At 39.5% G+C, this 14,612-nt stretch overlaps 1 protein-coding gene across 1 annotated transcript in view; it reads left to right on the top strand.

Annotated features, from left to right (window-relative positions):
* Nucleotides 1-14,612, top strand: part of FBN2 (fibrillin 2) — a 177,018-nt gene that overhangs the window by 44,816 nt on the left and 117,590 nt on the right. The window contains exon 7 of the mRNA XM_035309941.1: nt 2,216-2,341. Coding sequence (XP_035165832.1) covers nt 2,216-2,341 — 126 coding nt within the window. The remainder of the gene's footprint in view (nt 1-2,215; nt 2,342-14,612) is intronic.

Genomic DNA, 14,612 nt, shown 5'->3' on the forward strand with positions numbered 1-14,612 from the left:
GAAAGGTGAGATAGCTGATGTGATTCAAGATTTGCAGGATCTCACCATACACAATGAGACCATTTGTGTTTTCATCACTGGACAAGCATTACACTGTGTTGCATAATTGGGACTGGCTTTTCAGACTTCAGCAGAACTTTATGTTTATTTGTTCTTTTAACACCGTACAATTAATACTGAAAGAAATAAATGGGATCACTAAATCGTAAAATGTTGTTCTCTTTAAGGCTTCAGTGATACCTTTTCTGGAAATTATTCATTTCCTGCTGTTACTGCCATTAATTTATTATTACTTGACATCTTCGACTAACAAAACTGTGAAAGATAAACAGTGGTTATTTTTAACCACTGATCTGCTGACACGGTTGGATTAATTTAAATAAACATTAATAAATGACAGAAGGCACAGGAATAGCCTGTGTTTTGAATGCATTTTGAGGCTCAAAGGTCAAAAAGCAAACACCATATTAGTTTTACTATGAACAGAGCTACTGGGTGGGCTGGGTGTGATTAAATGATGAAACTGATATTCTGTCTAGATGTTGCTAAATCACATCCAGATTCATTACTGTATTTCAGAGCAGAAAAGTTTGCTTTCTGGGTAAACGAGATTGCACCACGCACTAGTTACTTAAAAGAAAAATGTTTCCAAAAAGTTCATGCCTCCAGTGTAGTCCTTAATCCATTTACAGTCTCTGTTGCATTAGGACTCCGTACTGTGCTAACTATATCAGCACCAACTGAGGAACAAAATGCAAAATTTTCCAGCAAATGTTCCTAAAAACAAGTTCAGTTGTTTAAAAAAAATAAAATGTTGCCTTCCTTCTTGAGTATGTGTGATTATATCTGCTTGAATGAAAAAGCGAGGGAATGGACTGAGCATATACTGAAGGTTATATCTATAGCACAAACTCCAGGAGTAATAAAAACTGGGGAAGTGCTATTCTCCACTTATTTAGGTGTAATTTCAGCTTGTGTAATCCTGTAATCCTCAGGGCTTCCAGATAATGAACATTCTCTGAAACAAGAGTACTGAATTCTGCTATCAATACATTTCTGTGGAGAGCTAGAAATATCAGTTGATTTCTACGTCTTCTGTGAAATGGCAAACAGATTAACAGCAAGATTACCTAAAATCTTTTTCACAAAAGAGTTTCTGCAAGTTTTGGAACAAAACTTCCACGCCTTCTCTCCTCTATGAACATTTGGATGCATGTGAAGTTTTGCTGTGAGAGAATTAGTTCAATTGATTAGTTCTGAACTCTGATAGTATAGCTTAATGAAATTTTTAAATAGCTGGAGCTACTGAGAAGCTAGATTTTCACATATCTATGAAGCATTAGTCTGGAGCCAGTTCTGCCTTTGAGTACAAAGACCTTCACCGTCTTTTAGCACTGGTTATTTCATAGAGGCCTCAGGCCGCTGTGATCTTCCATATTATTTTCACAGCCCATTAGCACTTATACATAGATTCTTAGGACAGTTTTGTATAAAACAACCTTATAGAAATGTAAAATGTTTCATATATAAACAAATGAAGAGTGGAGAAAAAAGACAATTTGAATAGGAAACAGCATATACTGAAATACAACAGGAAAATATTGAAAGTAAGTTGTAAAGACAAAATACATTTTCTAAGATAATTTATTTACTGTTGAAAGTTCAGCCTAAAGAAATCTATGAAATTCTAGCCTTAGTTGTTACTTCAGTAAATAAAATCTGTGCAGATCATTTGCAGTACAACTTGCCCTGGTTGAGTAGCACCTATTTTTGTATATTGATTGACATCAATAGTTAGATTTCTGTCCATAAAATGGATGTCCTGCAAGAATTATCATATTTAGTAAAAGTGGGAAGTGGGGTAGTCCAGGTGTACAGGTAGGGGTCCTTTGAAACTAAGAATCTGGTTTTTGTACTGACCAATTGAAGGAACACTCTGAGGGCATGGGATACCAACAGTATTTAAAAAGCTGTGTGAGTCCTAAGTCAATACATGGAAAATTTTGAATTTATGTGGAATCAAAAACAACGTGCCTGAAGGTCATGGTCATGTTACTGCTGTTACTGCCTTATTCTGTGGTGGTGATGAAGTGGAGAAATATGCTGGGGTTTGTTGTGGTTATTTTTACAAATAATTTCAGAGATGACTGCCTATATGCAAGAGCCATGATGGATTTTTGTATCTTATTTCAAATAATCTTTTTTGTGTTTGTAGATGTTGATGAATGTCAGGCTATCCCTGGAGTGTGCCAAGGAGGAAACTGCATTAATACAATAGGTTCCTATGAGTGCAAGTGTCCTGCTGGTCACAGGCAGAACGAGGCAACTCAAAAATGTGATGGTAAGTGATGTTGTTAGACAATAAACCTAGAAAGTGATTAAATAAAGCATTAGAGCTGTTTGGTAATGAAAGAATGAAAGAAAAGGTAATGAATAGTTGCAGTGTCTGATCTGAACAGACATAACAGCATTGTATAATGCCTTGTATTTTTTTCTTGTGTCGCAATATTGTCTTTTTATTTTCCTGTTCATATTTTGCATTATACATTTTTTCTGTCTGATTTGTGGGGAAAGATGGCATTCATCCTGTTTCAAAATGTTAAACTATTGATAAAGAATGAATCTATGAGCCCTGTATTACAGTAACTGGGTTATTAGGATTTTGTTTGTTTTCTCAAGTATGTCCATATATTCTAGTACAGGTAGGTATTGTCAGCCTACTGACTATGTCATGAAAAGCAAATGTGGAAATGGCTGTAAGAAATTTCTCCTGTATATAGTTTGTGTTGAAGAGCCCAGTTAAGTAAAAAAAAATACACAGGAAATTTCTTTCTTTGGAGACAAAAAATCAAATAGACCGTGTTTACTCAGTAAATATACTGGTATAATTAAGAGCTGAAAATCTGTGTAGTTTAAAATAGTGTAATAGAAAATTTCTGAATAGTTGTCGGTTTGATGAAGACTTCTCTGAAAAACTACAACTCTGTCCCAAAAAATGGGTAAAGATACTGTCATATATAAGTTACATAGATAAGAAAACTGCTCGTTCAATGCTTTGGTTTGTGGTTAGGCAGCAATTCAGGTACGTTACTAAATTACATTATACATCTATTCAGTTACAAACACACACATGGTTTTTACCCTATTCTTGAAGGCACCTGAGTTTTCTGTAGTTTTGCCTGCACTACAGAATTTACAGAGTAAAGTAATACCATAGGTTTAAAAATACCATAATACCATAGCTTTAAAAATAGCAGTTTCTATGTGAAATGAACCAGGTTTCATCCGGTGTTGTTGCAAGTAATACCGAAGAGTAGATAAAACAAATATTTTCTCTGATTCTGTCCTTATCTCACCTTCCAGTCATTTTCTGTCCTTTGATATTGGCCAGTTTCAGCTGCTGCTCTGTGCACAATAATATTCCTGTCATTAGTTGTTTTAGGGAAACCTGGTTATATCTTCTCAAACCCTGCAAGAAACAGTTGGCAATAGAGCTTTAGGCAGAGAAACAGAACTATGAAGGCTTTTCTTGCCATAATTGAGGAGAAATAGAAGCCATCTGTGTATATGCCATGCATGTACACATCTATATGTACCTAGCTGTATACAAGAATGTGCCAGTAGTGCACAGAGGCTTAGGGCTCTACAGGGAGCATAAAGATACACAGTAAAAGCAGGCCAATTTGAACCATGTTGGAAGCAAGGGAGCTTTGCTAGAACATTGGGAAAAAGACTGTCTCCATTCCTTTGCTACTGCTAACCCCCCAGTTGCTGTTGCATTTACCTGAAGTTCGATCACTGACTCTTAAAACATGTAACTTTCTTTTTATTTCCTTATTGGGTAGTAGTGGCAGCAGTAGAGGCTACCATTTTTGTGTCTTCTTGTCACTTGCCTTTGTACCCATAACATTTCTAGCTCCAGAATAAATTCTGGTAAATTATAAAAGAAAACAGAAAACTATGATTAGCATATATGATAATTGGGAACCAGGTTAGGAAAGGGAAAGAACCACTCAATTTGAGGAACTGTTGCCTGCTGTTCAGCTGGAGAGGCTCTACTCTAGTACAATTAACTGAGAGGTTCTTTGCGTTGTCTTGCTCCAGCTTTGCTAATCAGGGTAGGGCTGCCTTAAAACCTGTTGCATATCAGTATGTGAAAGAAGTCTGTCAAGGATGGAGCTGAAGTAGGTCAACTTCTCTTAACAAATTCTTTGTTTCAGGGTAGGTTGTCAAAGGCTATATGTTTTTTTTTTAAGTCAGTGTATCCATTACTCAGAATGTTGTCAAATGATGATATTTAAAAGTAAGCATTAGTATTAGACGAATCAGAACACAACGGATGACAGTAAAGTTGTGTAGTAATAATCCAACATTTGTTTCTATTGTTTTTTTTTTGATAATGGGTGTTAATCATTTGGAAAGACAAATTGGCAGCTATCATTAACAGTTACATGCAACTTAGTTTTTGACTTGAAAAAAATAAGCCTGGCATTTTATATCAAGTCAGACATGGTGCTGTACTGATGTCGATATATGACTTGCACACTGGAGCTAATTGTTTGCTGAATGAAACAGGAGAAGTGATTACACAGGACAGTAAAAGGCTTTACTGGCCTCAGTTATTAACAGCAAGACTAGCCTTCATGTCTGAGAAACCAGGGGGAAAGGCTGGAGCAAGGAACATGTACCCTTGGTAGAAAAGGGTCGGGATGGGGAAAACAAATTCATATAGGACATGAAACGGGAGGGAGTACCTGATTAAACAGAGTGTCATGCTGCTGACCAGAGGGACCTTGACAGGCTGGAGAAATGGGCTGACAAGAATCTCATGAAGATCAAGAACTTAATGAAAGTTCAAAGCCCTGCACCTGGTCTGGGGAACAACCCCCGACACCACTGCATGCTGGGGACCACCCAGCTGGGCAGCAGCTCTGCAGAAAAGGCCTCAGGGTTCCTGGTAGACACCAAGTTGAACATGACCTAGTAATGCACTTTTGCCACTAACAAGGCTAGTGGTATTCTTGGCTACTGTACACAAAGTATTGCCAGCAGGTTGAGGGGGATGGTCCTTCCTTTCTACTCAACATTGGTAAGGCCACATCTGGAGGTCTGCGTCCAGTTCTGGGTTTCCCAGTACAGGGAAGATACAGACATACCAGAAAGAGTCCAATGGAGGGCTTCCAAGATGGAGCACCTATTCTGTGAGGGGAGGCTGGAAGAGCCTGGACTGTACAGCCTAGAGAAGAGAGGACACAGCAGGGATCTTACCAATGTGTATGAAACCTACTTGGAGGATGGTGCAAAGAGGATGAAGCCAGGCTCTTTTCAGCGGTGTCCAGTGCCAGGACAAGAGGCAATGGACACTAGTTGTAATACAGGAGGTTCTGTCTAAACATCAGGAAGCCTTCTTTGCCATGTGGGTGATGGAGCACTGGAATAGGTTGCCCAGAGAGGTTGTGGAGTCTGCTTCCTTGGAGATCTTCAAAAGCTGCCTGGACATGGATCTGGGCAACCTGCATTAGGTGTCCTTGCTTGAGCAATGGGGTTGGACCAGATGGCCTCCAGAGGTCTATTCCAAACTCAATCATTTTGTGTATTTTGTGAACTTGTATCTCACCAGCCCAGATCACAGACACAGTTAATGACTATTTCGACCCACCTTAAATCTAGCTGACATTTTTTATTTTGTTAGTATCTTAATGATATCATTAGCTCCTAAGCAATTTGCTTTTGCAAGAATGATTACACAGCATTTAGCAAGTAAATGAACATCTACTCTTTGCAATTTTCTTTGCATAATGGGCTGGTTTTTGCCATCACTTCTATGTTATATGGGATATTAAATAAGTCTAGGTATCGTGATTTTGAAAAACTCTAGCAGTACAATTTTCTTTCAGTAGAATTCAAGCTAAAATTTACTGAGTATCAAAATATAAACTACCCAAAATTCAGAAACACTGCTTGTAATCATACCACCAAATATATACAACTACCAGAAAAAAAAAAAAAAAAAAAATGCAAGTGTTGAATGTTTTTCAAAGTGCAACTGTGATGTCTCACTCAGAAGAGTGGATTTGAAAATTTTAGGACTATAATCAACTTATCATTTTGAAGTTGAAGGAAAGACAGCTGTAATTATTAAACAATGTATCGTGTATTTGGTTCTGTAGTCAATTTATAGTTTAGAAATGTGTGTTTTGTTGTTACTGATCTTAGATGCATGCTTTCACTTGCAAAGCTTTTCACTGGAAAGCTTTTATTCAAAATGGTATTCTCTGACTAAACAGCTGTTTATTTTGGCAGCACTCTTTCAGCTTGAGAATGTTTAGAACTTTTAGTAGTATTGAATGTAATGATTACATTGATGTTAGAGAGTATCTTTGGCTTTTTTTGATGAATGCTTACTTATTCTTGTTTATTAGAAGTGCACTTTTTATTATTATTATTATTATTCTCTCATTCACAGTATATACATTGGTATTCCATGAGACTTCTAGATCAGGAGTAGGGTAGGGCAATTGAAATTATTCCCATGCCAGCTTCTGTAGTGTTAGTATAGATTTTTCTAATATGATAAATATAGCATCAGAGTAGACAGCATTTAGACATCATTTGGACCTCCAATATAATCCCTAGAAGAGCTCCGTGTGAAGGATGAGTTGTTACCTCCTCTGAGATGAAGTTAATACATCAAATAAATACATTCACAGAGATCAATAAAAGGCAGGTCATTCATGCTGCTTATCAGATCCAGGCAATATTCTAAAAAGGTAGCTGTAGTGTGATGTGTCAGATGAATCCTAGATTTATTGTGCTAAAAATTGACATCAAAATAAATTAGTGTTAAAATAAATCACGTACGCAAGTATGAAAGTATTGAGTATTTTCTGAAGCATGTAAATTTCTCTTAAGATCTGTTGATCTGAAAAACTCACAATCCTTTGCTTTCGATGAGAGTCTCAGAATTCAAAAATAGACTGGGAAAAACCTTCCATTACATTGGGTGCAACTAAACCAAATACCCATTTTCTTCATCTGAACCCAAAAACCAGAACACATATTCATCTACCTTATTTTGCAGCTACAACATTACGGTGAAGGTATGACACCGTTGGAAAAACTGTGATGCCATGCTGACCAATGTGTGTGACTGGAGTTCTGCAATGAAGTGATGTAGTCTCTTTAGGCAAGACGTGAGGAATGGAGGAGGACTGCCTTTCATAAAAGAAGATCTGCTCAAATGTAGAGTTCTTCTATGAAATAGATGTCAGGCTTGTGGGCCAGGATCAGAGGAGAGGCTACTAAAGGTAACACTGCAGTAAAAGTTATTTTTACAGGCTACCAGGTCAGGATGAGAAAACAGACAAAGTATTATTTAAGCAGTTTAAGGAAGCCTGTAGATAACAGTTACTGATTCTTCTGGGACAATCCCTGAAATCTGGGGGAATGGCAACACAGTGGGACACAAGCTGTCCAGGAGGTTACTGGATGGTATCAGGGACAATTGCTACATGTTAGGCCTAGCAAGTGAGCAAGTGTGACAGTCTCTTAGATCTGCTACTCCCAAACAGAAAGGAATGTGCTGGGGACATGAAAATCTTATGTCAGCCTTGGAAATGAAGTAGTTGAGTTCAAGATCCTTGGGGGAGTGAGGAAGGAAAGCATCAAAGTACAGACCCTGGACTTAAGGAGAGCAGATTGTGACTTATTCATTGGACCGGTAGTTGTGATCCTGTGTGATCCTGTAGGGAAGCAGCTCTGAAAGGCAAAGGAGCTCAAGAGATCTGGCTGTTCTTTGAGAATAACCTCTGCCAAGCACAAGCATGATCTGCCCCAATACCCAGGAATGCAAGTAGACTTATCAAGAAAGCAGGCAGGCTAAACAAGCAACTCATTACTATTTTTTAAGAAAATACATGATCTAGGGTTTTTGGTTATTTTTCTGTTGTTTTGGAGAAGCAGGCTTTTTAGCCTTGTTCGGTCTGTATCACTGGATACTGATATGTACCAGTATTCTGGATGACAGTGTACACAGATAATTGCATGTATGGCCAATTGTAGATCTGAATTCTGTATATGTTGTTTCTGTCTGGCATCTGGTAAAGTGCTTTGCTGACAAAAGTAGGACTTGCTCATTGATATCCTTCCTCATGAAAGTGGTAATTAATGCATTCTTTGCATTCTGCTTCTTTAACACATCTAAAGCTCTGCTTAATAGTTAAAAATACTATTCAGCAGTTCTCCCTGATCGGGAGATATTATTTATTAGAAACTTTATTTATTAGAAAATGTTTGTTTAAAATACATAGAACTGATATACCACCGAGTATTCTGCCCACTCCTTTCACTTTCTTTAAGAATGGAAAAACAGATAAAATATTATTTGCTGGTTACAAAGGACAAGATTCAAGTTGTCATTCACCAGACAAGGCTCCAGTGTTCAGAGGGAGATGCTGGAATCTTTTATTGAATGTTCAGACCTTTTTTTATCTAATAGTGAGTTTTCCACTTGAAAGTTTGTGTGTGTGTATACAATTATCATTGGACTAAGTAGGAATGATCATGACATACTCTTTGTGCTGGAATTCACATTGATAGAACTATGCTAAACAATAATTATAACATTGTTTTCCTAGGTAGCCCAATTGTTTGTATTATATTCCCATGTTTGTTGTTATTTTATTTTTATTTTTTTTTAAAGAGAAAAGATCAGTAAAGGGGCATATTTTCAGTTTATCACATTTATTTTGAGCCTCAGATTACAATTTACTGACATTGACATTTCAGAAATTAATGGCAATTTTACATCAGTAAATAGATCTTAAAAGACTTCTAACAACTTCTATGAGTAACTGTGTGTGTAATCCCTTGTAGAAATGTAACTAGATAGCTTCAGCTATTTGGTAAAATATGACCTTTAAAAATAATCCACCTCAGAGTTCAATTGTACTGCTTTTATTTATAAACTTTTATGTATTACCAAGTTATAGGCTTTCTACAGTAGAATCATAGAATCATAGAATATTCCGAGTTGGAAGGGACGCATGAGGATCATCAGGTCCAACTCCTTGCACCGCACAGGTCTACCTAAAAGTTTAGACCATGCGACTTAGTGCACAGTCCAATCTCTTCTTAAATTCATACAGGCTTGGTGCAGTGACTACTTCACTGGGGAGCCTGTTCCAGTGTGCAACCACTCTCTCAGTGAAAAATCTCCTCCTGATATCTAGTCTGAACTGCCTCAGTTTTACCACATTCCCGTGGGTCCTATCAGTGGTGTTTATGGAGAATAGGTCACCCGCCTCTCCACTCCCCCTCGTGAGGAAGTTGTAGACCGTGATGAGGTCCCCCCTCAGCCTCCTCTTCTCGAGGCTGAACAGGCCCAGTGACCTCAGCTGCTCTTCATACGTCATCCCCTCCAAGTCCTTCACCATCTTTGTTGCCCTCCTCTGGACACTCTCCAACAGTTGAATGTCCTTTTTGTACTGTGGTGCCCAGAACTGCACACAGTACTCGAGGTGAGGCCGCACCAGCGCAGAGTAGAGTGGGACGATCACTTCACTTGCCCTACTAGCGATGCCGTGCTTGATGCACCCCAGGATACGGTTGGCCTTCCTGGCTGCCAGGGCACACTGCTGACTTATATTCAACTTGCCGTCAACCACAACCCTCAGATCCCTCTCTGCGGGGCTGCACTCCAGCGTCTCGTCACCAGTACGGCCAGGGTTGCCTTGTCCCAGGTGCAGGACCCAGCACTTGCTTTTGTTAAACTTCATGCGGTTGGTGATCACCCCATTCTCCAGCCTGTCCAGATCTCTCTGCAAGGCCTTTCCACCCTCGTCAGAGTCTACAACTCCTCCAAGTTTGGTGTCGTCGGCAAATTTGCTTAAAACACCTTCTAGTCCTACATCCAAATCATTTATAAAGACATTGAAGAGGACTGGCCCTAAGATAGAACCTTGAGGGACCCCACTAGAGACCTTCCACCAGCCTGATGTGGCCCCATTTACCACAACCCTTTGAGCCCTGCCCATCAGCCAATTGCTCACCCATCGTATGATGTTTTTTTGTTTTTGTCTAGTTGTATGCTGGACATTTTGTCCAGTAGGATCCTATGGGAAACCATGTCGAAAGCCTTGCTGAAGTCCAAAAAGATCACATCAGCTGGTTTCCCTTGGTCGACTAGATGGGTAATCTTATCGGAAAAGGAAATCAAATTTGTTAGGCAGGACCTACCCCTCACGAACCCATGTTGGCTGGGACCAATGACTGCATTGTCCCCCAGGTGCACTTCAATGGCCTCGAGAATCATCTTCTCCATAATTTTACCAGGCACTGACGTGAGACTGACAGGCCTGTAGTTGCCAGGGTCTTCTTTCTTACCCTTCTTGAAAATTGGCACAGCATTTGCCAGCTTCCAGTCTACCGGGACCTCTCCAGATTCCCAAGATCGTTGAAAGATAATTGAGAGAGGTCCCGTGATGACATCAGCCAGCTCTTTAACCACCCTGGGATGAATCGTTCAGGGTCGGTTGGGAGTTTGTTATTCCCACCATCAAGGTCCTCCAGCACAGGGCACCCAGGGTCCTGAAGCCCATCATCAGCGTTAAAGACAGAGGTGAGGAAGGCATTAAACGTCTCTGCTTCGCCTGCGTCATTGTCTGTGAGTTGACTTTCCCCATCAAGCAGCAGACCTCTGTTTTCTTTGGTTCTCCTTTTTCTGTTCACATATCTGAAAAATCCTTTTTTATTGTCTCACACAGACATGGCCAGCTTCAACTCTAGTTGGGCTTTGGCCACATGATTTTTCTCCCTGCAAACACAAACAGCATCCCTGTATTCCTTCATCGTCACCCGACCTTCCTTCCAGCAGCCGTACACTTTCTTTTTTCGCCTAAGCTCCAGTAGAAGATCCCTGGTCAGCCAGGCCGGCCTGCTGCCCCGCCTGCCTGTCTTCCGATATTTTGAATTGCCTGATCTTGTGCTTTTAGGAGGCAGTGCTTAAAGACTGACCAGCACTGATGGACACCCATGCCTTCAAATGTAGTTTCCCAGGGCACCTTACTGACTAGTTCCCTGAGCAGCCTGAAGTCCGCTCTCCCCATATCCAGGGCTGAAGTTTTGGTGGCAGTTTTCCTTCTGTCACCATAAATTCTAAATTCAGCCACTTCATGGTCACTGTGACTGAGACGGCCACCCATTGCCACGTCTCCCACAAGACCCTCTCTCTTCTCCAGCAACAGGTCTAAGAGGGTACCGTTCCTAGTTGGCTCCCTTAGCACCTGCACCAGAAAGTTATCATTGAGGTGCTTTATGAACCTCCTGGACTTGCTCATGCCAGCTGTGTGGTGATTCCAGTCGACGTCTGGCAGGTTGAAGTCCCCCATAAGGACAAGGGGAGTTGATCTCAAGGCATCTCTCAGTTCTGCAAAGAATAATTCATCGGCGTTGTCGTCCTGGCCAGGTGGTCTGTAATAGACTCCCACAACAACATCCCCTTTATTTGTTCATCCCTTAATCCTTACCCAGAGGCTCTCAACTTTGCCATCGCCAACCTGAAGTTCCACACAGTCCAGCCCATGCTTCACATACATTGCCACCCCGCCACCTCGCCTAGTCAGGACAAGTCTTTCCACTTCAGGGCAGATCATATAAGGAGCAGGTACAGAGCTGAGAAATTTGAGGAGAGACCATTACAGGGGTTGTAGCAAATTCAAGATTTTCCACATTTACTGTGATGTTTTAATTAAGGAAAAAAGGATGCAACTTCTCTTTTGTGGCCTAAAAGTTTGGATCTACAATATAGCAAGTGTTCATTGTCACTGTGAGAATGAAATATGTTAATTTTTAATATCTTATCCTTGAATATTAATGGAATTTACATTTGTAGGTTGTTCAGAGATGGATCTTGTATAGATAAATTGAGGGGAGAAATAAATTTTCAATTGTGCTTGCTCGTTTACATAAGAGGTGGGATATTACTCATTTTTATTTCAAGAATCTAATAAATGTGTCCTACTTAAGCTTTTCAAATTGATTTCACACTCTTTGACTTAATGTAGTTAGTTATGATGCCATCTACAGTCAGAGTACTCCAGGAGGTAGTATGCCTCTGATGATCTTCCATTCTTGCTGTACAATTGACATCAGAAGGGTAGAATTATATGATGCAGGCTAGGTCCTTTTACTTTAAAACATGACAATGAAAATGCAAGTAACCTCTTAAAAGATATGATTCTATTTCCAGTTTTTCTTCTTTAACATGCAATTTTGTTTTACTGCTAAAGTTATATTCAGATGTGTTACAAGAAGGTATTGGCTAAAATGATTTTCAAGGGACTGTTTTCAAAACTCAGAAGTGGGGAGCCCCTTTTCTAGTACTTCTAATCCAGCTAGTTCATTAAATCCTGCTTACTGCAGCAGTACAAGTCATGGATTCTGGCTGACAAATAGCCAGGCTTTTTTGTTTGTTTGTTTGTTTTGTTTTGTTTTTGTTTGTGTGTGGTTTGTTTTGTTTTGTTTTGTTTGGGCAGAAGCCCTTTTCTTAATACTCATACCTGCACAGTTTTTGCCACATTGAAAATTTGTTCTCATATGGAATGTGACTAGCTTTCTCATCTGTTGTGCAATGTTGGAACTGCAGCTGTAGACACCACCAGTCTTTTTCCCCCCTTAAGACAACATCTCCTTTTACTATTTTTGGAATGTTTTCCCTAAGACCACAAGACTTCTGTGTGTTTGGAGGGGGCGAAAAAGAGGGGGCGAAAAAGAGGGGGCTGCAATTGTGTAACATTTTCAGTTAAGCCATCCTGAAATAGCTCTTCCTGAGGTGAAGTAAGAATTTCCAGTAAGATCTTGCTAAAAATAAATAAATAAATAAATAAAATACATGCCAGAAACAGGGAAGTGGAAGGAGAAACTGAGATTTAGTTCAAAACCTGTTGAAGCAAAAAAAAAAATCCTCTGACTGAATCCAATTGGTCCCATAAGGAAGCTAATTATTCTTCCACAAGGGTTTGCTATGTTAATTGGTTAAAAACATGTTTTTCCCACCACATGGGGAAGACTGTGGAATCTTCCTTCTGTTCGGTAACTGTCTGGGTTTCAAGAAGATGCTTCCTGCCTTCCTAGCTCCCTGTCCTTCTTGGACAATGTTTGCAGGGAAAAAGCCCTGGATAGTGTTAAACTCCCATGCATGTAAGCAGGTGAGCAGGGTGGCCTGCCTTCTGCAGCTTTGCAGAAATGGCTAACTACTTCTTTCCAGTCTCTCTCACTTGCCAGGGCTACAAACTGCAGCTACTCTCCGTACCCGAGTGGGCTTTGTACTGTGTGACCAACTGGTTAGGAATTTCATTTTCTGTGGTAGAAGACCAGGTGTTAGGTACTTGTAATGATGGTACTTTAAAGTAGCAGGTTCCTGTGCCACGGTGAAAGTGAATTGGAAGATGACATTTTTGAAGTGGCTGGTAGTTTTAGTATTCAAATATTTATTGATTTTTTTTTCTTTTCATTTTAATTTTATAGGAGCTACTGTTGCATCTCAATTATAAAATGTGAAATAAATGATATGAAAAATACAAAATTAAGACCCACACTCTATGAAAGTGACTGAAATAAGCAGATATTTTTAAAGAATACATAGCTAGTTCCTAGAAAAGGAATTCTTAAATGTGACTTTTTCACATATCACTGGTGGCAGTTCCTACCTGCTTTGTGCCATTTCATTCATGTGTGTAACATCTGCATTTTCAGACAGTATCTCCATTGTTTTATACCACTGGTGATATCTTTATCAAAGCTTGTGTGCCTCTAAACTTTAGGATAACTTTTGAAATTTATTATTCAAACTATTTCAGTAGTGAAGGAAAAGGGTAGAGCTGTATTTACCTGAGCTGAAGGTGTGTTTTAAGTGATGGTAGGATAGGGGAGTCTTCTCCCATGAATACCCAGTGACTCTGCTGTTGGCAGTGTCACTTTCTAGATGGAAGCTGTTCCTGCAGAGTCCTCCTTTTGTCCTGTTTGTTGCCTTTTTGATGTGATGTTTCAGTTTGTGTGTGTGTTTATACGGAAGGCAGTGTTATTCTTTAACGGGCTTACAGGTTGTGAGAGATACTTGCTGCATGAAAGATTCCAACAAGGCATCCAACTGGTTTTGGTTCTGTTTGGTTCTGTTTGGCAGGGTGTTTTGTTCACCTTTACAAAGAACAGTTCATAGTGTTCATTCTTAGTGTTCTTGTGCAAAACTTAACTTTCTTTTGCCATACTTTAATGTCCACTGTAGATTCATATCTAAAAAGAGTTCTTTATGTGTGGAACTTCCCACAGTGGGGAGTTACCTTTTTAATATAGAACCTGTGCATACCAGATCTTTTTGGCACACTTTGTTTTCTTTGAGTTTTCAGTGTGGAGAATGTAGTGGGGGAGGAGGCACAGTATTCATCACATAAAAGCATCCTAAGAAATAACAGTGGATAAAGTTTATTCCTCAAGTTATCATTAATCTCAAGGCAGTTTCTAGAGTGGCAGTGTCAGGGAAAATGATGATTTTTATAAAAGTGCCAAGACTTCTTGCTGAGAATGTGAAGAATCGGTGTCATCAGAAGATAAGTTCT

This window comes from Oxyura jamaicensis, chromosome Z (genome assembly GCF_011077185.1).
Source record: "Oxyura jamaicensis isolate SHBP4307 breed ruddy duck chromosome Z, BPBGC_Ojam_1.0, whole genome shotgun sequence".
NCBI lineage: Eukaryota > Metazoa > Chordata > Aves > Anseriformes > Anatidae > Oxyura > Oxyura jamaicensis.